Source organism: Lissotriton helveticus, chromosome 9, assembly GCF_964261635.1.
Source record: "Lissotriton helveticus chromosome 9, aLisHel1.1, whole genome shotgun sequence".
In the NCBI taxonomy this organism is placed as follows: domain Eukaryota; kingdom Metazoa; phylum Chordata; class Amphibia; order Caudata; family Salamandridae; genus Lissotriton; species Lissotriton helveticus.
Window position 1 is genome coordinate 351,232,592 of NC_136070.1, and position 24,732 is coordinate 351,257,323.

Genomic DNA, 24,732 nt, shown 5'->3' on the forward strand with positions numbered 1-24,732 from the left:
TCCTTCATTAAGCCAGTCCTGACCTTTCACCAGACATCACTTTATATTCTGGGACTTGGCATTTTGATATTAACCTCGTAACTCTAGGCTCAAAAACCCCAACAGTAACGTGCAGTTGGGTAAAAAGCTAAGATTAGACAAAGGTGCCACACATAACAATGGGATGCCTTGCAGCTAACTAATTTGTTGATATTTGGAAAGTCTTGTGCCAGTTTTCAACACTATCCCATGTGCACATTCACATCACTATTTTAACATGTACCTGTCACTACAATTTGCTTTGAATGTTTAATGCCTCTAGTTTTTCACATTTGACCTGCTATCAATACTGACTTGTTAGAAAATGGACCTGATCCTTATCCATTCTGTGGGTAGAAGTAATAGTAGATATCGGCCAATATTCTCACAAGCCAGCATTTTCACCAATTATAGTGAAAGAAAAAAACACTGCCAAAAGATCAAATATTATTTTAATATTCCCAGATTCTCTAAATTGTATCAAATAATTTGGTCAGACCTAAAACATACTTCTAATCCCTGCACATTTAATCCAAGGACACAAAACTGGAGGAAATAAAAAGAAGAACTATTATTTTAGTGGCACCCCGTAAACAACAATCCTTAAGCCAAATATTCTTAGACCAGTCTTTCTTGCTGCTACCTTGCCTAACAAAGTTGCGTTGTGTTGGCCCCTTGAGGCAGAAATAAAAATGACTTATTCTCCCTCACTTTCTTTTCTTTGAGTGGAATTTTAGTCTGCGGTTGTGCTGATGTTTATCGATGTTTATATGTTTCAACCGAGGAAGGCTTTTGCCTTTCGGCTGTGTTATTATCAGTTATTATAAGATTTAAAGGCACACCAGGATGGTCTAGCCAAACACATACATAGTGAAATTAATTTATACTTGAAATATATTGTTATAATTGTATTTGTTCTTGATCAGTGCTTGTTTAACATTATATTAATCTATTCGTATGCTGCTTCTATAACTATTTTATGCTATTTTTAATTTTCTCTAAAGTTATTTATTCTGCTCCTTTGCCTTGCAGCTTCCCTAATGATTTAATCTTCAATTAATTAATCATGTGTGGGCTGTACTACACCTGTTGGTTTTGCAAATCCTTGATTTCTATTACCACTACTGCTTTCCATTGAGTCTTTTCATTTTTCGAAGGATTGCTAGTGTCACTTTTAATTATACTTCATCTATTGATTAATTGATCAGTTCTTCCATGCCTAGTGAGTTGTCTTCATGTGCACTAATACATTCCTCCTTAATTTAGAGATGCACTTTCTTGTTGGGTAGGTTACGTGTGTGTGTTGAGTTGTCCATCCTCTGGTTCATGTAGATAAGTTTAGTGCACCCATTTACTATGGTGATGCATGAGGAATCTTTGTTGACAATTTCTTTCCCTTTACCCCGGAACATAGGGATCATTTTAGGAAGGCTTCACCCATGTCACTTTATCGCAGTTTCGTACCTCTTCTCTTGAAACGTTTGTTACTTGGTAGCACCGCCTGACATTCCTCAATAAAGTGTATGCTCTAATGTGCAGCACCATTTGTAGAAGGGCTTGGTCAGAGTCATGCTTCCATCACAGACCACTCAGCTTCTTTATGATGTCTCTTCTGGTTGTATGTATCCTGAAATGTACAAATTAATTTTACACATTCCTAAATTATTAAAAATATAATTCGTGGTTCAGGTGGTCGTTGTTAGTGTACAGTAGTTGTTAATGAGTTCGTGGTCCTTGTAAAGGTCGTGGTTAAGGATTCGTTGTTTAATACACTCGTTGTTAAGGATTCGTTGTTCAGGCTGTTTCCCGGTTGTATGACTAAACAACTACCAATTAAACAACTAATGTCTCTGCAGAGTAAGCTTCCCCTTTGATAGGTTCATCTAAATCTGTTCATTGGGCAATATGGGTTTATTGATATTCAGTGTAATGCTGCCAGGTCCACAAACGCTTCTCTGCTGCTGTAAACATTATTGTTTTCACTCCAGTAGCTGTGATTTGGGTGCGTTCACATCCTTCCTTTGGGCCTCTGGCTTGGTCTCACCATCCATTTACTTTATTCTGCCGTAGACACTGTTTAACCACCATATCTCTATGTGGGCGAAGGAGTAACACTTCTTTGCTGGATTAATTTCTCCTGTCACCTGTTTCCACGAATATTGAACACTGGTATTAGATGAATGATGTTAAGCTACTTTAGGATGCAGTTAAACCTTCTGAGGGGGTTATTATTTGGATGTGGCCTAACGGCTAGAGCTGTCGACCTCTGAGCTGGGGAACCCGTTTCGAGTCTTAGCAGGGATGCTCAACATCCTGTGATTCTGGGCAAATTACTTATTTTCCCCGTGTCTAACCAAAAAAGTGAATGTTTGTCAATCTGTAATGCAACTGGTGCTCATGTGAAGCGCTCTGATACTTTCAGGTCTAGTTTGCGCTATATAAAACTCCTCCCCCAAAAAAATGTTGGATGCCTAGAGCTAGTAACTGACTGTGATATGCTTTGTTTTCATGGTCCAACTGTTCTGAAAAGTGCTCCACATACAATAAGGAGCAGGGGGTCCCAAGGGCCCTATGTCAAATGACAATGTAACAATGTTCCCTCTTTTGAATTTGTAGAAGAAAACTGTAATTTGGTTGTCATTGATAAAAATGTGGGTGAGAGAAAGAATCTCTCTCTTCTCCCCCCCCCCCCTCTCTCTCTCTCTCCTCTCTCTCTCTCTCTCCTCTCTCTCTCTCTCGTCCTGTTAAGCTAATTTGTTTGAGAGCAATCGATTTCTTATTTTGGCTTCCTTCTAGTGGAAAAGGCCACAGAACAAACTGATTACTCTGGTACATTACGGTGCTTGATTTAGGATTCAATTGGAAAGCAATGAAACTTAGGTTAGAAGAACATGTCTTTTTTTTCCGATATCTCAGATCGAGCTGACCTTGAGATGCTGGTGGATTAGGAACTCTTTGTACCAGAAGAGCCCTCTCATCAGAATGTAGGCCATCTAAATACAATGACATGCAGCGAAACTTTAATTACAGTAATGGAGGCTAGATGGAGAGTTCGAAGATAAATTACTTGAGCATGTCAGAGGCATGAAATAAATTGCGGCCCTCCATCAAGATGCAGAGCGGCTAATCCGATAAAGCATCTGCCTAAAATCCTCCTGAAGTGCTGCTGGGTAGGACAGCCTTTCCTTCTAAACTTGCTGAGAGCCTACTTTTGAACCTGTAAACATCACAGGTTGGCATGAAGTCCATTTAGGTCTGGTCCAGAGACAGCCTTCGTTGTTTTGTCCGATTTTTGTAATTAAAACATATCTAAATTCAAAATACACTCCTAAAGGTTCTGTTAGTCAGATCTCTTCATCCGAGTGTCTGTTCAGTTGTCAGTAAAACATTTTTTCCTCCCAACACAGTGTATAGCATGGGGCAGTGTGTGAGCCCACTTCAGCCATGGTTCTCTTGTGCTGTGAGTGACAGTATTTTTTCTGTTCGCAAGAGCACATTCTACTAAAAAGAAGAGCACTTCAGTGCCGATTCTGGTTGCCAGTAGTTTACTTTGTAATAATGTTTCTGTCTATTCTATTCTTTCCTTTTTTTTTTTAGCCGTTCTTATGTTTTAAGATTTTATATTTTAGGTTACAGTAATTCAAAGCCAATAGTATCTTGACTTTGAGCAAATAAGCATTATATTTTCCTGTGAAGTACATTAAAGCTAAAAAACGTTTCTATACCTTTTTTATTTAAGTACATGTGCCGCCTATGAAGCACCCACATTATTCCATTAAACTCTAAGCAATGTTTCATTTTTATTGCAAGCATGTAGACGACACATTTAGGTTGGAGCATATTTTTATTTTTATTTTTGGCGCAGGTGCTTGCAATAAAATAATTAAAACATTAAATACCTATATAACCAGCTTGCCAAGACCAGACCGGTTGGATTTGTCACTCTTACAACATAGGCGTAGTACAGAAGTTCATTAGCAGCACGTTCCTGTAGTATTAGTGAAATAGTATGCATTGGGAATTGTTTAGTTCTGAAAGATCTGGATGCATTGACCAAATTACTGGCCAGACCAAACAAGCAATGATTTGGACTAGGGTCTCCAGCGTAGGGCGAACACTGCTGCATCTTTGCCACATTTCCAAACAAAAACCTAACTATGCAATGAGTTCCAGTTAAATTCATTCTGTCTAAATTTACCTTAGTTTAATATAATAAACATCTGGCTTGGCTCCATTGTTCCTGGAGCTACGTAGGACACCTTTCACTTTAACAAAGGCACAGCCACGTAAATAGTGTTTCAGAGATTTGGACTCAATACATTAAAATTGAGTCACAAAACAGTCCTTTTTTTATGTATTCCTGCTGCTTTGTGATCTCATTTTCATTTTTTACTGCGAGTCATGACTAACCATTCAGCATAAAATGCCCATCACAGGGAGATACAAAAATTCCTGTGTCATAAATATTTTCAGGGCCAGGTGTCCTTCTCCATGGTAAAAGCGAAACATGAATGCCACTTCTGCAGCAAGGGATCCAAATGGTATGTTACCTTTATAACGCAACTTTTACAACGCACTACCATTACAACGAAAATTTTACAACGCGAAAACCATTACAACGCATGTATTTACAACGCATGTTTTTACAACGTAGGTACCTTTACAACGCATACCATTACAACGTAAGTATTGGTAAGTATATAATTATATTTAAAATGTTATATGTTTGGGTTTTTTAAGGGGTATTTTTAGGGTTCAGGGTCAGATTTGGGTTTTTGGGTAAAAGGGTATTTTTAGGGTTCAGGGTCAGTTTTGGGTTTTTGGATAAAGGGATATTTTTAGGGTTCAGGGTCAGTTTTGGGTTTTTGGGTAAAAGGGTATTTTTAGGGTTCAGGGTCAGTTTTGGGTTTTTGGGTAAAGGGGTATTTTTAGGGTTCAGGGTCAGTTTTGGGTTTTTGGGTAAAGGGGTATTTTTAGGGTTCAGGGTCAGTTTTGGGTTTTTGGGTAAAAGGGTATTTTTAGGGTTCAGGGTCAGTTTTGGGTTTTTGGGTAAAAGGGTATTTTTAGGGTTCAGGGTCAGTTTTGGGTTTTTGGGTAAAGGGGTATTTTTAGGGTTCAGGGTCAGTTTTGGGTTTTTGGGTAAAGGGGTATTTTTAGGGTTCAGGGTCAGTTTTGGGTTTTTGGGTAAAGGGGTATTTTTAGGGTTCAGGGTCAGTTTGGGGTTTTTGGGTAAAGGGGCATTTTTAGGGTTCAGGGTCAGTTTTGGGTTTTTGGGTAAAGGGGTATTTTTAGGGTTTAGGGTCAGTTTTAGGTTTTTGGGTAAAAGGGTATTTTTAGGGTTCAGGGTCAGTTTTGGGTTTTTGGGTAAAGGGATATTTTTAGGGTTCAGGGTCAGATTTGGGTTTTTGGGTAAAAGGGTATTTTTAGTGTTCAGGGTCAGTTTTGGGTTTTTGGGAAAAGGGGTATTTTTAGGGTTCAGGATCAGTTTTGGGTTTTTGGGTAAAGGGGTATTTTTAGGGTTCAGGGTCAGTTTTGGGTTTTTGGGTAAAGGGGTATTTTTAGGGTTCAGGGTCAGTTTTGGGTTTTTGGGTAAAGGGGTATTTTTAGGGTTCAGGGTCAGTTTTGGGTTTTTGGGTAAAGGGGTATTTTTAGCGTTCAGGGTCAGTTTTGGGTTTTTGGGGTACAGGGGTATAGGGTAAAAAAAAGTAAAATTAGATTTAAATTAAATTAATTAAATGAAATTAAATTACAATAAATTAAATTAAATTATATTAATTTCAATTAATTTACATAAAAAAAATTAATATATACTTACCAATACTTACGTTGTAATAGTATGCGTTGTAAAGGTACCTGCGTTGTAAAAACATACGTTGTAAATACATGCGTTGTAATGGTTTTTGCGTTGTAAAAATGTCATTGTAAAGGTATGCGTTATAAAAATATGCGTTGTAACGTCATATATCCGATCCAAATACCAGACTGGAAAGAATTCCCCCAAATTTTATTAACCTTGGATAACACTCAGTCCATTGACGCAGTCAGGGTCACCAGTCTAAATATTATATGACACAGACCCATACAAGAAATAGAACGCTTGTATCCATTGAAGCAGCAGGAAGTTCCTGTGTTAACGTGTCCCTTCAAAAAAGTCCCCCAGCGCTGAAGAAGACCTTCATTGAAAAACATTCAAGGCCCAACACGAAGGTCGAAACGCGTCACCGCATCTACGGGTGTGGCCAGGAGCTATTATCAACCTCAAAGATTATAATTTATGTGTTATTGGTGATGTAAATCATTACATCACCTCCAAACAGATAAAGAGCTCTGACCACCACTACAAAGAGACCAGCAGTACGCCTTGAACTGTTCAGTTAGAGGGTTAGAACATGTCACAAGCCCATAGATTCTTACTATAGGACACTACACATGTTGTTTTGATGTTTGAAAACATATGTTTAAATATTATTTCAATGTAACATCCCAGTTCATGTATGTTGGTTTTCATTGATTTTTTGTATATTGTATACATATGTATTTGTGAGTAATGATGTTATGTGTACACTTTTGTCTCATTTAAATATATGGCTTTTTTTTTTAATCGACAAACATAATCCCTTGCTTATTTCCTTGGGAACACAGTTAAACTTGCGGACATCATATATTTTAGTGCACATTGGCTAAGATTTTTTTAATTCAGCACTTGCCATTTATTTGACGCTCAGAGAAATAATGGTAAAGTTTTTCTCTGTGAGATGATGTAAGATTGACGGTTTAGGGGGTATCTTCTAGGATGGAGTTTGTATTGATCACAGCCCCCTATGTCCTAGATTGGATCACTCTCTTTTATGATACACATGTTCAATATAAGGGGCATAGTGTTTCAGAGTAGCACTGCTACTTAATTCAACCAGTGGATAGCAATCCTCTTTGTTCACTTCCATTGAGCACAACCTAAATAAAAAAAAACAGGCAAACCCAGGTGATGACACCCCAAGTCTATGAAGAAAACAAATTGTAAATGTATTGCCCTCCCCATACCTTCTGTATTTTGAGACCTTCCGAACTTTTAGGAGGGATTCCTTGGGGATTGCAATGTCAATGCCCCTACATTAAGGGACGGTTTGTATGCTATGAAATGTATTAATTGTGTACAAGAGTGTGCAGTACCTTTTAAAAGAAAAGGGAAAAACAAACAAAGATGGAATCTACACGAGGAAGCAGAGCCGGGGTAGGTTTCTAAGAGGACGCCATGCAGCGTTTAAGACGCGTAGTCCCGCTATACTCTGCCAATTCCTCATGAGACATGTGCTGGCTCTATTAAGGGTCAGTTTCAAAGACAAGGTACATTGTGCTTTGTATTGCGATGTGTGACTGATTACTACAACAGATATCACTAGGTACTGAATTAAGTCACTAAGTAGTGTAGGTTACATTTTTGATTCCTAAAGAATTGCCGTAGATTCCTAGTGGACTGTTTGAGGCAAGAAACATGTTGACCTCATTCCACAACAATTGATTTAGACTGCTATTAGGAACATTGTATTCCACATGAGCACATCAGTTTTCCATTAGGGTAGTGAATTTGATCAGTAAAAATTCCCAATCCTACATGACTATACCTATTTTATTTCACTTTGTATCACCACACTATACATTTTACACAACCCACACCTCATCATATGGCAAAACAAAAGATCTCTGGCAAATTCCCCCTAGTTGTTGCCCATCGGGCATTGCAGCACCAGACCGAGGAGGAGCATGCCCAAATGATGATCCATGACACCTTTTGGTTTGTGTCAGGACACCTGCTCCTATTGAAGCCGACTCCTGTGACCTGGAATCCCATCTTTTTCCCCCTTTCTTTAAAAGGAACTGCACACTCTTGTATACAAAGTATTAGCATTAGGAGCATGGGTGCTGGACCTAGTTATGCTCCTGGTTCCTCTTGTTGGAGGAAATGTATTCATTGTAGATAATCCCTGACAAATCTGTGACGTTATTCCGCTAGCTTTTACAATGCAGGGAATCACAACGCGGTCGTTACAACAACCACGTTGTGATTCCGCATACCATTACTCTGCAAGTCGGAACAACGACTTGCGGAGGGGGGGGGGGCACTAGATGTTGGAATACTATAATTTACTATTCCAACTCCAGTCTGTGCGGACACTAGGGGAGGTGTTGGATTTTAAATCCAACACCCCCCCCCCCCCCTCCGCAAGTCGTTGTTCTCACTTGCGGAGTAATAGTATGCGGAATCACAACGCAGTTGTTGTAACGACCGCTTTGTGATTCCCTGCGTTGTAAAAGATTTGGGGTAAACGTTGTTTACCTCCCTGACATTTCAGGTCATGAGTGATATTATATTAGTTGGAGCCAGGGTGATCCTACTTTGAGTATGGGACGGGGGACACTCATATTGTCAATGAGCAATTGATTGTACCTTAGGTGAAAATGCAGCAACGTAGAGACAACCCAAGTGTGTACGTGGACCTGATTTAGAAGCGAAAAGCTGAATCCCCAACTCCCCGCCCCAGGGCCATGAGACAAAACCCACCTGCCCAAATATGAGAACAATAACATTGTCATGTAACCTATGCTTGGCCATTGTGTAGGAGCATGGATGTGTGAGGCGTGGTATGTTCACAACCCAGCAGGTGGTCAACAGCATAGTGGCACACTTAGCGTATTGCCAGGCAAGTTATATGTGTCAGTGGGGTAAGCATCGACTACTCAATCATGTACTTGCAACCTGAATTGTGTGCGGACTACATGCTGAGCTGAGCCTTGTATGCAGGAGAGCTGGTTAGGCAGGCCAACAAGACTATGAGAGCCAATTGGCACAAGAAGTTCAAATTGCACAATAAGGCAGCCCCCAATACCAACCATGGTGCTATCAGATGTAGCAACTACGCCAAGGTGTAAAACGCTGATTATCCTAGACCACAGCAAGCATAGCAATATAGTAGGCACACCATGAGTAGACACATAGAAATGGTAAAGCAAAGCACCCCATGGTGTACCTGCTCGACTCAGCAAACAAAATATTGAATGCCTTTGAGCACACAAAGTGAAGATTCCAAAGTACATTATTCAAATCTTACGTCCTTTTATTACATTTGGAAGCTTCTAATGTCTAGCCAAGATGTGTTTTGTCATACTGGCATGTTGCCTGCAACTTCACCAGGGCTTAAATAATAATAATTGCCAATTTGTATCCAATATTCGGTACGGCCATGCTAATAAACCCCGACAGATGCCGGAAGTGCTCCCCGATTTAATGTCAATGGACACACACATTTTTGTATAGACTTTATGGCAATATATCGTATATTGGATCAAAATTGACTATTATTATTAGTTATGGCTTGATAAAGTTAGTCAACACTCCAGTTTGACGAAACACATTTTGGGTAGAGGCTAGAAGCCTCAAGATTTAATTAAAGAATGAAAGATTGGAATCATTTGCTTTGGATTCTTAATCTTTTGTACTCAAAGGCATTCTTGAATATTAGAGCTTTTATGGTTCTCAAAGTTTTCTTTTTAGAGCACCTTTGGAATAATATGTTACATAGATAAAAAAACGTTTGTTGTAAGTTGCGAAAATATGTCACCCCTCAGGTTCCTGATTTCTAACTATCTTAGAGGGTATATCAGAGGGTAGCATATAATAGTTTAACTGGGCCGCAAATTATCATTCATATTTTCACCCTCTGTTTCACTTATACAAGGTATATTGTAGATCGGTGCCTTTATTAGATCTCCATTAAAATTCCATCTCTTTAGAACACAGACCGAACTATATTCAAGTCATTTATTATCATGTAGTAAACTCGGAACTTGGAACCTACTAGCCATGGCACCCATTGAACATGGCTGATGGGAAGGGAGATGGAGAAAAATCTCTTACACCTGCTGATTATTCGGTTTGCCATTATACCCTGGTTCACAACTATGTAGGTGGTGGTAGAAGAAGCCCAAGGAAAATAGAGCCACATTCCTGGTAACTGGAGTAACAGGCAAGGACCTTGCTAAAGATTGTCAAGCAAATCTGGTCGTTAAAAATTAATGATGATTCCATCTCACTTAAAAGTTTTGCTTAGGGGCCGTACCCACCCAACTCTACATATCAACAATATTTGGTGCGAACTACCTTATTCTTTAATTTCTCTGATGATGCACTAGATACAGGGTTCAACGGTGGGACATTAACCAAAACTGCCAAAAAGGGTGCAGCAAGTCAGTGGTAGGTTAATCATTTTTGGATCACAAAGAGCCACTTAATTATAGGACTAGTTCCTTATGGAACTTGCTATCGAAAATCAAAGATAAATGGCTGAATCTGCGGTATCATAACTGGGGGCACTGATGACATTGCAATACTACTACCAGACCCTACAATAACAATCCTACTGTGCATAAGGGTTATCCTTTCAGCTCTACTACTAAGTAGAAGCCTGTCAATGCAATCCAATTGCTTGTTGATAGGTACAAGTAAATCCCACAACATTCCCTTAATGTGCTCAAACTATTTATTATGTAGAACTGGCATAGCTTCCTGGCTAGATGTATTGTAATTACTAGGGTGACGACGGACATCCACATCCTCTAGTTGGGACCCAGTGGCAGTAGGTACTTTTTCTTTTGTATAAAGAGTCGTGTGCGCATGGGACATGCGGGTACATCCCAGGGAGGCACACCTGGGTGGCTCAAAGAACTATGATTCAACTGTGAGTTGAAAGTATTTATTGGTTCAAGTTATTCTTTTTTAGTAGATGATATTAAAGTTCATATCAAAAACGTTGGATATATGATCAACATTTCATTTCAAGCATGTAGCTCCGATGCATTTCGGGCTAGAAACGCCCTTTATCAAGGAGCGCTGAAAGAAGAAGAAATTAACGATAATTAGGATCGTGCGGGTGGGTTACATAATGGAAAGCATTATTGAGTGGATTACCTAATGGGAGGGTTTGTGAAGTTTAAGTGACTAAAAAGGCAAATAGAGTGAGAACCATAATTATATATCGCGGTGGTGAAGCAAACGTGACGGGTGAAGGTACCGTGCCCGTTAGTCTGTTAAGGTGTGCCGGTTAGTTCAAAATGGAGAGTAAAAACGTATCGAGGCTAAACAGGGTAAAACAGACTCGGAAAACAAATCAGGTCATGCTGCCATGTTGGCGTGCTCGGGGAATTCGGGTGTCAGCGTTCGGCGCGGGGATACGAATTAACGGTATGCAGACTTACTTCATGCAGAAAAAACATGCGTCTCGCTGTTGGCGTGCTTGGTGTGTTAGGGCTACGGGAAGTGAAGAATAAGAAGGCGGGGAGTGTAATCGACATAAACGAGGGGTTAAGGGACTAGTGGTGGTGGCCATCTTGGAACGGGAAACCAAAAGGTGAAATGGCTATTAACCAGTGGATACAAGTGAACAATGCGTCTGATAACATCCATATATTGCAAATAGATTACAAAAAACAACTATATTCTGCCCGATCATTGAGTCCATTCGGTTTAAGGGTCTGCAATCTGTAAATCCATTCTAATTCTCTTTGTAGGAGAAATTTGCGAATGTCAATTCCCTCTTTTTTAGAAGCTGTTTCTAACACGATGAACTGCAGTTGAGCGATGGTATGGCGAAATTCATTAAAATGTACGGCTAAATTGGACCTTTCATTTCTGGTGCGAATATTTGATTTGTGTTCGTTCATCCGTGTTTTCACTTTTCTTTCTGTTTTTCCAACGTATAGTTGTCCACATGGACATTTAATGGCGTAGATCAGATTCATTGAATCGCAAGTTGCGTTGACATGTAACTTGATGGGATTACCTTTCATCGGATGTGGTATGATGTTGCCTTTAATGATGCAGTTGCAAGTGTTGCAATTTTTACATGGTATGGTTCCTTTATATTCAACGTGGCTGTCAGGTGTTTTTGAGAGAATTTCTTTTAGATTCTTACTGCGAGAGTATGCAAACAATGGTGGATCTTGAAAGCATTCCCTGAAGTCAGGTTCCGTCTGGAGAATGGGCCAAAATTTAAGGATAATTTTTTTGAAAATATGGCTGGTGGTTGAATATTTAGATACGGATACCATCCATTTGGTGATATTGACTGGTGGTTTTTTTGCAGGCTTTCTTGTCTGCTAATGGTTGCAACACGTGTTAGGGCATCATTCAGGATGGTGTGTGGGTAACCTCTTTCGGTGAAGCGATTTTGTATTTCTTTCAATCTAATTTTGGATGTGGCTTCTTCTGAAACTATACGTTTTATGCGTAACATTTGAGAGAAAGGGAGATGTTTTTTTAGAGATTCTTGGTGGAAGCTGGAGTAGTGCAATGTATTATTGCGATCAGTGCTTTTACGGTACAAATCTGTGGTGATTTTCTTGTTGATGATCTTTATGTTAACATCCAAAAATGAAATTTCGTTGTCGCTCATAAGCCATGTAAGCTTAATTCGTTCATCCTTGGTATTGAGGGTATTCAAAGCTGCATTGAGAGAATCCTTGGTATCGGTCCACAAGAAAAACAGATCGTCAATGTACCGAACGTACATTTTGATTTTGTCAAAGAAGTCGGGGTTATCATAGATGTGTCGTTGTTCGTAGTAATGCATGTATATATTAGCGTACGTGGGAGCCGCACAATTTCCCATCGCCATTCCTGAGAGTTGTAAATACCATTTTTTGTCGTGCTGAAAGTAACTGTGGTATAAGGTATATACCATAAGTTCCATTAAGAACGATTGCATGGATGGTTCAATGTCACTTTGTAACAAGGTTTGTTCGATCGCTTCTATACCTCCCTGGTGTGGTATCGAAGTGTACAATGCACTGACATCTGCAGTGCACAGTATGATGGATTCAAAGGTGCTGATGTCCACTTGTTGTAGTTTAAAAAGAAATTCGGTAGTATCCTTGATATAACTCGTCATGTTGGTAACTGAAGGTTGTAGGTATTTGTCGATATATTTACCGACATGTTCGTGAATGGATCCTTTAGTGGATACGATGGGCCGAAAAGGGGGGTTTTGCAGATTTTTGTGTATTTTCGGTGCCATGTGTATGACAGGACTTTTGGGGTAGTTGCAGAGCAAATAATTTTTCGTGCGATCTTCAATGATACCCGCTTGATCACCCGTCACGTTTGCTTCACCACCGCGATATATAATTATGGTTCTCACTCTATTTGCCTTTTTAGTCACTAACCCTCCCATTAGGTAATCCACTCAATAATGCTTTCCATTATGTAACCCACCCGCACGATCCTAATTATCGTTAATTTCTTCTTCTTTCAGCGCTCCTTGATAAAGGGCGTTTCTAGCCCGAAATGCATCGGAGCTACATGCTTGAAATGAAATGTTGATCATATATCCAACGTTTTTGATATGAACTTTAATATCATCTACTAAAAAAGAATAACTTGAACCAATAAATACTTTCAACTCACAGTGGAATCATAGTTCTTTGAGCCACCCAGGTGTGCCTCCCTGGGATGTACCCGGATGTCCCATGCGCACACGACTCTTTATGAATTAACTGGGCGTTTTTGACGGAAACGCAACCAAGGAGTGCACCCCACCGAGATAACCATCTCCTTTAAAGAATTTTATCGACACATCGCTGTGCACCCTCTACACCTACTGTAGTCGACTTTTTCTTTTGCCACATTTTGCCTTTTCCACTTAGTTGGGGGGCTCCCCTTGGGGAATCTCTCACTAGAAGGTACTAATAAACATTGAGCAACTTGTGTCATTCCTCCAATATGGACTTCAGAATGCAGAATGATATTGGCATCCGAGATAGTTTGGTGAGAGTCAGTGGGGAACAGATTTGCTAATTGTATGATCGGTGCATTTGAGTCGGAATTTACTTGGTTGTCAATAGCCAGGACTGCTGAGGGTGAGAGGTGATGTTCCACACATTCTATCTCTTTATTAAGGGCCCCCACTGCTTTCTTAATATAGCCATCCAGTGTGGAGTCACAGGCCTTTTTTGAATGTGGAGCTTTTATTTTGCCCATTTCTGCTTTGTCAGAGAAAGCGATACAAAAGGGGATGATGGACGGAGTGTTTGAGCAAATCAAACACTCACCCCCAGTCAACTGATCTGGGTTTAATCCATCACCATTCTTTAGCTCACTCAGCCACCCCAGTTCAGACATGTCCATATGCAAATCAGCCTGACCCTGTGCCTCATGGGAACAGTCCAGCCCGAATTGCCAAGCCAGTCCCTTGCTCACTTTGCCACTGGAGTCAAGCAAGCCCGGCTGAAGACGGCTGTAATGCCAGAAACCGGTCCTGGGAAGCTTGATTCCGGTCCAGGGAAGACTTGGCTTGGCAGTTCGGGCTGGACTGTTCTCATTAGGCACAGGGTCAGACTGATTTGCATATGGCCATGTCTGAATTGGGGTGGCGGAGTGAGCTAAAGAACGGTGATGGATTAAACCCAGATCAGTTGACTGGGGGTGAGTGTTTGTATTGTCAGTGCTCCGTCCATCACCACCTTTGGTTTTTCTTTGTTCGCCCTAAGTTGGCAGGGTATGCTCAGACGTGAGTCCTTTGCTCACTTTGCCACTGGAGTCAAGCAAGCCCGGCTGAAGACGGCTGTAATGCCAGAAACCGGTCCTGGGAAGCTTGATTCCGGTCCAGGGAAGACATGGCTTGGCAGTTCGGGCTGGACTGTTCCCATGAGGCACAGGGTCAGACTGATTTGCATATGGCCATGTCTGAATTGGGGTGGCGGAGCGAGCTAAAGAACGGTGATGGATTAAACCCAGATCAGTTGACTGGGGGTGAGTGTTAGTAATGTCAATGCTCCGTCCATCACCACCTTTGGTTTTTCTTTGTTCGCCCTAAGTTGGCAGGGTATGCTCAGACGTGAGTCCCTTGCTCACTTTGCCACTGGAGTCAAGCAAGCCCGGCTGAAGACGGCTGTAATGCCAGAAACCGGTCCTGGGAAGCTTGATTCCGGTCAAGGGAAGACATGGCTTGGCAGTTCGGGCTGGACTGTTCCCATGAGGCACAGGGTCAGACTGATTTGCATATGGCCATGTCTGAATTGGGGTGGCGGAGCGAGCTAAAGAACGGTGATGGATTAAACCCAGATCAGTTGACTGGGGGTGAGTGTTTGTATTGTCAACGCTCCGTCCATCACCACCTTTGGTTTTTCTTTGTTCACCCTAAGTTGGCAGGGTATGCTCAGACGTGAGTCCCTGGCTCACTTTGCCACTGGAGTCAAGCAAGCCCGGCTGAAGACGGCTGTAATGCCAGAAACCGGTCCTGGGAAGCTTGATTCCGGTCCAGGGAAGACATGGCTTGGCAATTCGGGCTGGACTGTTCCCATGAGGCACAGGGTCAGACTGATTTGCATATGGCCATGTCTGAATTGGGGTGGCAGAGTGAGCTAAAGAACGGTGATGGATTAAACCCAGATCAGTTGACTGGGGGTGAGTGCTTGTATTGTCAACGCTCCGTCCATCACCACCTTTGGTTTTTCTTTGTTCACCCTAAGTTGGCAGGGTATGCTCAGACGTGAGTCCCTTGCTCACTTTGCCACTGGAGTCAAGCAAGCCCGGCTGAAGACGGCTGTAATGCCAGAAACCAGTCCTGGGAAGCTTGATTCCCGTCCAGGGAAGACATGGCTTGGCAGTTCGGGCTGGACTGTTCCCATGAGGCACAGGGTCAGACTGATTTGCATATGGCCATGTCTGAATTGGGGTGGCGGAGTGAGCTAAAGAACGGTGATGGATTAAACCCAGATCAGTTGACTGGGGGTGAGTGTTTGTATTGTCAACGCTCCGTCCATCACCACCTTTGGTTTTTCTTTGTTCGCCCTAAGTTGGCAGGGTATGCTCAGACGTGAGTCCCTTGCTCACTTTGCCACTGGAGTCAAGCAAGCCCGGCTAAAGATGGCTGTAATGCCAGAAACTGGTCCTGGGAAGCTAGATTCCGGTCCAGGGAAGACATGGCTTGGCAGTTCGGGCTGGACTGTTCCCATGAGGCCCAGGGTCAGACTGATTTGAATATGGCCATGTCTGAATTGGGGTGGCGGAGTGAGCTAAAGAACGGTGATGGATTAAACCCAGATCAGTTGACTGGGGGTGAGTGTTTGTATTGTCAACGCTCCGTCCATCACCACCTTTGGTTTTTCTTTGTCAGAGAAAGAGCACCCCCCCCCCCCAAAAAGTCAACAATAGTAGTGCAGTACCTGAATACAAGGTCAAAGAGGAATGACCCAGCCCCATCTGGGCTATGACGGGCTAAGATGGGCCTGTCTTGGCCCGACCAGGTCTATGCGCATCCCGCATCACGGGACTCCCGTCACGCTTAAATACACATTGTGACCTCCTGGAGCAAGCTGGGGGATGTAGTCCCACTCCAGCTGGAATCGTCATATAACAGGTAAGTTATGAGGGAAGGGAATAACAGACAACTCCCACTCCGGGACTCCTATCACACTAAATGCACCTTGTAACCTCATGGAGCAGGCTGAGGGACGTAGTCCCACCCTAGCCAAAACCGTCTTATGGCAGGTAAGGGATGCGGGAGGATACAGCAGGCAACCCTCACTGTGGGACTCCTGTCAGGCTGAAATTCACCTTTTGACCTCTTGGAGTCGTGGAGCAGAGTGGGGGACGTAGTCCCATTGCAGCTGGAATTGCTGTATGGCAGGTAAGTGATTTGGGTAGGGAACAGCAGGCAATCCCCGCTGCAGGACTCCCGTTGCATTTAAATGTGCCATTGATAGAGTTGTTCATACATATTATGTTTCTGATCCAAGAAATTGGTACAGGAAAAACTGTTTATTGCTTTGATGTCTATGGCATGAATCTGTCCTGGAGTCGTTGTATGGCAGGTAAGTGGTGCAAGCAAGGAACAGCAGGCATCCCCGCCGCGTGATTCCCGTTGCACTTAAATGCACCTTGTGACGTCCTGGAGTAGGCTGGGGGATGTAGTCCCACCCCAGCTTGAATCATCATATGGGACCTAAGTGATGCAGGCAGGGAACAGCAGGCAACCCCCACTCATGCACTCTCACAACCCCTTCAATATCCATTCACTCATCCGTACAAGCACTCAGGCAACCACTCACTCACCCATACAGTCACTCACACAGACACTCACTCTCCAATACAGGCATGCACACACCCACTCAGGTAACCAAACACCCACTCAAGCCACTACCCACCCTAAAAGCCACTTACACATCCACTCACTCACCCATACAACCACTCACACACCCACCCATAGATCCACTCACCCGTCCACCTGCTCACCCATACAGCCACTCACACATCCAGTCACTCATCAATACAGCCACTCAAACAGCCATCCACTTGCTCATACAGCTACTCACATACCAATTTATTCACCCATATAGCTACTTACACTCCCACTTATTCACCCATACAGCCACTCACACAGCCATACATCCACTCACACACCCACTCCCACACTGATACTGACAGTTACAAATCCATTCAGATGAATTATGTTAGAAACCGTATCACTCATTATTAGTACAGAAATAATAATAATTTGACCTATGGTGTAGCTTAGTATTTATCTTTAAGTCTCACAAACATTTATGAAACACTCATGTGATGATGTTATCAGTGATGTTATTTGAGACGTCATCAGTCACTGCCATTGATTATGTCATGAGTGATGTAAAATGTGAGGTCATAAGCAGTGCATTGCGGGAGAGAAAGTTATAGTTAGCTCAGGTAACTATAGCTGCTGAATGTCTATGAGTTTGTATGAGTGAAATCTGAGCCTAACTTTGACATTCCTGTAACCTTTTGTTTTTTTCAGTGAATATACATATATATGCCGAATGATGGATACATACATTAGTATTTTTTCTATGTTGAGCACTGGTGTTCTGTCACGAGGTAAAGCATCACACATAAAAAATGGTGTTTGTTATCCTCTGTACATGTGAACAAGGGCAAGTGGTGCCCGAAACGCGTCAGGAGGAAATACATTATTTGCCTGAAGATTGTGGTTCGTGGTTCCTTTGTTGGACGAAGCAGCGTGTACGACACTGGGAAGCAGACGGAGGTTCCATTGCGATTTGCATATATATATATATATATATATATATATATATATATATATATATATATATACAGTCATATATCTTTTACCATCTGCATTCATGCTTTTTAAACTTGTGTGCTAATGCTGCCAAAAATTTAGTTTTTTAAATTAATCTGCAGCAAAAAGTAGTATCAACTGTGATGGACAGTCTTTTTACTATGCCTATTGGTCATGTGACCGGCATTCAGAGGAGGTGAGGTTAGTATCTCTTTATAAATCACACTATGGCATTTGGTCGCTGCTCTCTGCTTGTGAACAAGGGCTCCCGAGCCCGAAACACGTCTATGCTGCCACTAAAAATAAAATAACTTTCACCTACCTGATCCTGTGGTCTGTCTTCCTGCTTCGCCGTTCCGAGGACCGGAGGTTGCTGTGGAGTTTTACTGTATATATATATATATATATATATATATATATATACACACACACACACACACACACACACACACAACCACACACACACAACCACACACACACACACACACACACACACACACACACACACACACACACACGCGTATAGCACATATTAACTTTAACATGTTTTTTTCATGTTCTTGACATCTACCCCATTTTCCATTTTTCCATTAAATGTTTTGATAGCAGGTGTCATATCACCCCATTCTCCTTCACAGACTGAATAATTTGGAATTAAAGGACTCCCCCCTTGATGGGGGGAGAGAGAGAGAGAGAGGGGTATTGGTTCTAAAATACTAATGGCCTTATTTAGATCTCAACTGATAGAATACTCCATGACAAAGTGACAGATATCCTGGCCAACCTCCATAGGATATAATGGGATCATAATGTGGCAGATGGGATATCCATCACATGTGTGATGGAGTATTCCCCTCTGGAAAGATCTAAATCAGGCCCTTAGCATTTTATGGATTATTGAAAGAGACACACATCTTTTCAAGGCGTAGTTTCAAACGTATTTAGTTATTTAGTCATGGTATATTATATAGTACTCATATGTCACCTTACAGGTATTTCAGCAAACAATGCTATAATTAGACTTCTTCATACGGGTTAGTTACTTTTACTTATCTGTTGAACTGCTGAAAATACTATAATGTTTATAATATATAGATGTATAGATGGGTAACAGTGGATGTTTTTCAGCTACGGGGTTCAGAGTGACATCAAATAGGCAACAAGAGTGGAATATCTATGATGTCACCCAGGATGTCCTGTATTTAAAGGGTGCCACCTGGTCCTTGTACGTCTCTAAAGGATTTTCCTCAGTCTAGCAATATTGCAGCTGGCTCTGGGCGCTTACTAGTGGTCCTTACATTATCCGACGTTAGTAGTGGACACTTTCTACTGAAGCATGACCTCATTTAATGGACCTCCTTGTAGTGAAATCAAGCTGTTCATATAATTTACATAATTTTAGATGGACAGGAGTTTGCTGTTTGTTTCAGAGAAAAGTAAGACAGAAAAGTGAGAGAGTTTCATATCAAAGGAAGAGGGAAATAATCAATCTGAACATTAACTGTTGCCCCACATATGACTAGAAACATAGTTACATGTATCAAGCAATAGTGATCAATGACAAAAGTTGCTGTTTTTGTAGTTCCTTTGAAGTATTTTTACACAATCAATATCTTTTTAATTGAAGCCCACTACAGACAAGCGAAAAGAGGTTCTTTGAATGCTCTCACAATGAGCCAGCTGGGGAAGAGACAGCTGGAACACCAGTCTAGTGCACCACACAACATTAGCACGTGGGCAAATGGTAAGTAGTCCTTAACATATGAGAATATATTCTTTTCATGACTGTTGTTTTTCAAGACCAGGTCTCTTGTCTGGTCATTATCCATTAAACAAGGGCTTCATATCTCAGTTTGACAGTTTTCCTGGTATATCAGGAATGAATGCTACTACAAAATATAGATCATGTCAAATCTGAGAAGCTGAGCAGCTATGGATAGGTAATCTCCCCTAAACAACAATATTAATCCTCGTTTACATGCCTCTGCTCTGAGTTCTTAATCTGACTATTTTGTTGTTGTTGACACTAGTTGAAATAACAAAATGTAGTTCAAAAGAATAAGGTGCAAAGGCATGCTAAGAAATTAACATAGCTAAGGAAGAGCTCTATTTTATATTACTTATTTTTAATTACTTATAATTAGCATCTGGGCTTGGAATTACATATTTTCCTGTATCCTTGCTCTATTGCCCTACAAATGTGACTTCTCACTCATTGGGGTATTTTATGATTGAATGCATGCTTACCAACCACCTTCGTAATATAGGAATGTTCAAACATTTTCTACCAATTGTCTATTAGAAAAATCACAATTATGGTGTGAAGTAGTTAAGTAAAATGGTTGAGTGTAGGGAAATTGCAATTTATACAGTGCACATTGACATATAAATCGATTTCTCAAATTAATCTCAAATGTACCATGGAGTTAAGACCAAAAATTTTACATCTGGGCGTAAATACTCTCTACCAACCTGATAAACAAAAGCCTTTGCACCGGAAACTGGTACTTTTGTGCTGGACGAAAAGCAATAAGCATTCGAGTTCCACACCATGGACCAAGCACAAAGTTCAGTAATAAGAAAGGAAAGTCAGCTAGATTTTCCACAACTTTAAGTTAAGGGCAAGGAAGTGGAAAGAAGTCATGGATTGGAGGATGAGTGACCATACATAAAATAGCGAATGCACATAATCCTGTATATTTGTGGGTATTCACAACAAGTTTCAAGTATTTCATCTCTCTGGAATCTCAGACTTTACAATGCAGTTGTGAGTATCTTTCCCGACAAGGATAGCAAAGAAAACATTCAGAAGTAAGTTTCATTGTGTGTAAGGCAAGGGGTTTCTTCATAGAGAAACATTGATTGAGTTGTTCATATATTATGTTCCTGATCCAAGGAATTGGTACAGGAAAAACAGTTTACTGCTTTGATGTCTATGGCATGCATATGTCCTTGACAGAATAATTTGTCTGTTGGATACTGGACTGCTATAAGCGGTTTGCTTGAAGAAGGTCCTAGGAATCCAGCGGGTGCTACAATGGTATGGATAATCCTCAATTAACTGGAGCTGCCGGGAATCACAAATGGGCTGGCGTGTGTGAGGAGAGCAGGTCTGATGGAGACTGCTGCTCCATACTGGTGACTTTAATTCCTGAGGCCCTGATTGGGAATTCAAGAAGTCACATGTAAAAAATTGGGATATTAGTTGTGAGGGTAGAAGCCCAACTTAGGCAACACCCGCAATCCTTTTCAGGGTGAACCACAAAAAGTTATTACATTAACCTGTTAGGCCCTTGGTAGCTAGGCACAAAACTAGGCTTAACTTAGAGGCAATATGTAAACTATTTATACAGCTCACAATCAGTAACAAAGTAAGAACACAACACAAGGAAAATCCTAAAACAATTTGGAACAATAGAGTACATTCTAATAAATATAATGACACCAAAGCCGACACAATCCAATCAGTAGAACCGTAGATATTGTATTTCAAAGATTTTAGAGAAAATAGCATCAAGAAGCAGAAAGCACCACTCACGATTATATGGTCATGCTAGACCAGGGGAAAACCACAAATTCAGGCCAATTGTCATGGTGCATGGGCTGTATACAGAGACCAGGTTAGTCCTGCTGAAGATTTATCTTCTACAGTCTGGCATAAATTATTCCATCCATGTTGCAGAAGGCCTCAAGTGGAAAGCTTTTGGTGCAAAGAGCAGGTAGAGTGTAGCGTGAAGAGTCTGTCATCCTTGAATCCAAGGAATTGGTCCAGGAAAAACAGTTTACTGCTTTGATGTCTATGGCATGCATCTGTCATTGACAGAATAATTTGTCTGTTGGATACTGGACTCCTATAAGCGGTTTGCTTGAAGAAGGTCCTAGGAATCCAGCGGGTGCTACAATGGTATGGATAATCCTCAATTAACTGGAGCTGCAGGGAATCACAAATGGGCTGGCGTGTGTGAGGAGAGCAGGTCTGATGGAGACTGCTGCTCCATATTGGTGACTTTAATTCCTGAGGCCCTGATTGGGAATTCAAGAATTCACATGTAAAAAATTGGGATATTAGTTGTGAGGGTAGAAGCCCAACTTAGGCAACACCCGCAATCCTTTTCAGGGTGAACAACAAAAAGTCATTACATTAACCTGTTAGGCCCTTGGTAGCTGGGCACAAATATAGGCTTAACTTAGAGGCAATATGTAAACTATTTATACAGCTCACAAACAGTAACAAAGTAAGAACACAACACAAGGAAAATCCTAAAACAAATTGGAACAATAGAGTACATTCTAACAAATATAATGACACCAAAACCGACACAATCCAATCAGTAGAACCGTAGATATTGTATTTCAAAGATTTTAGAGAAAATAGCATCAAGAAGCAGAAAGCACCACTCACGATTATATGGTCATGCTAGACCAGGGGAAAACCACAAATTCAGGCCAATTGTCATGGCGCATGGGTTGTATACAGAGACCAGGTTAGTCTTGCTGAAGATTTATCTTCTACAGTCTGGCGTAAATTATTCCATACATGTTGTAGGAGGCCTCAAGTGGAAACCTTTCGCCGCAAAGAGCAGGTAGAGTGTAGCATGAAGAGTCTGTCATCCTTGAAGCTTTGCGTCAGCAGTAGTTGCATCTTGCATTAATGGCCATCACAGATGGACGCTGTTGGTACAAAGAGAAGGCCTTGATAAGACTTCACGTTTGTGGTTATTGCGGGCGGCAGAGCCTTTGAACAAATGGGCCTGTTTGCATTTGCTAAGAGCCCAACTTCAAAGGTTTCACCTTATCTTTAGCAGGAATATACTCTAATGCCAACCCTGCATCCAGAGCCTGAGGGGCACCTCATGGGGCTCAGGACTCACTCAAGGCAGAGGCCAGCAAAATGGCTCAGTTAGGTGTACTTGGTGCTGGTCAGCAGGGTAGTTGCATGGATGCCTCTGGAAGCTCTTTCTGTCCCTGTAGCTTACACAGGAGGCTAGCCAATTAGCCCTTGGAGTCACTCTGTGGTCCAGGGTTCATGAGAGTAGGTCTAGTCTTCCTTCCTCAGACCGCAGTGCACCAGGTCATTTATTTTAACAGTGGACAGTCCATCTTTTGAATCTTCCGCAGGTCTAAGAGTGATCTAATGAGTGGTTCTGAAGGTCCTCTTTTTATACCTGGTGCCAGCATTTGTGTGCGGGAATTCCCCGACCACCCCCAAAACTGGTTCTGGTTAGATCTTTCCTTCCCCCGGTGCAGACTCCAAACTGTCTAGGGTGACTAAAGGCAAGGCAGGCCTGGTGTCATGGTTCTTTGTTTGTGCTGTAGGCAAAGCCCTTTGAATTGTAAGTGAAGCTGGGGACATCCCCTCCACAGTCACCCTGTTAGGATGGCCTATCCTGTCCACACCCAAGCCCCCTTCTTTGTCTCTCTCTGGAAGCAATACAGAAACCCCAACATCAGTGCCAATGCCAGTGGCAGAAAACCACAGTTAATTGGGACAAGAAAACGCCAAAATTCTAAAAGTGATATCAAAGGGGATAATAGACGGAGCGTTTGAGCAAATCAAACACTCATCCCCAGTCAACTGATCTGGGTTTAATCCATCATCATTCTTTAGCTCACTACACCACCCCAGTTCAGACATGGCCATATGCAAATCAGTCTGACCCGGTGCCTCATGGGAACAGTCCAGCCCGAACTGCCAAGTCATGTCTTCCCTGGACGGGAACAAGCATCTTGGGACCGGTTTCTGGCTAATCAGTCGTCATCAGCCAGACTAGCTTGAATCCAGTGGCAAAATGAGCAAGGGACCCACGTCTGGGCATACCCTGCCAACTTAGGGCTAACAAAGCGATACCAAAGGGGATTATAGACGGAGCATTTGAGCAAATCATACTTGGGGTGAGTGCTTGCAATGTTCAACACTCCGTTCATCATCCCCTTTGGTTTTGCAACATTCTAAAAGTGGCATTTTCAGGATGGTAACTTAAAATCCGACTTCACCATTTAAGAGGATTTTAAATTACAATCTATTTGATTGTAAACAGCCATATCTTTATCTGCTCTCAGTCTTAAGTTGCCATTTTTTAAATGTAATAAGGTAAGACAATGTTAGTCAAAGGGAGAGATAGGCCTTACAACAGTGAGAAATTACTTTAGGAGTTGTTCACATTGGGAGTACTGAGTCAATTGAGTATGTTGTTGATGGTTTCCTGAAGATCTGGCTTTAGATTGATAAAACAAATTTCAACTTTACATGTTGAGATAAGAGGCCGGTTTTTGCGTTTGAGCTTTTGTTTTCCACAAAATGTTTTTCTCTTTCTTCCAATTGCAGATACTGTAGATTGTAAATAGGCATTTGTTTCAAATTAGACAAATGATAGTGAAGGTCTCACTGGCAGGTGAGGAGATGACAGGAATTGTGACTCAGGTGAAGAACTGTCTGAACTACACAAATCTGTTCAAAGTTACAAACCTAGGATATGGTTGTGTAGTCCACTTTGAAGACGTGAGAAACTGGGAAAATATACCGGCTCCCAGAGTTTTCTGAAGACTGATTGGTTCATGTGAGTGGGGAATGGGAGAATTGCTGCAATTAGTGGTTCGATGAATTATA

At 41.5% G+C, this 24,732-nt stretch overlaps 1 protein-coding gene across 1 annotated transcript in view; it reads left to right on the forward strand.

The window, feature by feature from the left end:
* UNC79 (unc-79 subunit of NALCN channel complex) overlaps positions 1-24,732 on the forward strand; it is a 641,854-nt gene that overhangs the window by 438,433 nt on the left and 178,689 nt on the right. The window contains 1 exon segment of the mRNA XM_078660089.1: positions 19,753-19,869. Within this exon segment, the coding sequence (XP_078516215.1) occupies positions 19,753-19,869 (117 nt within the window).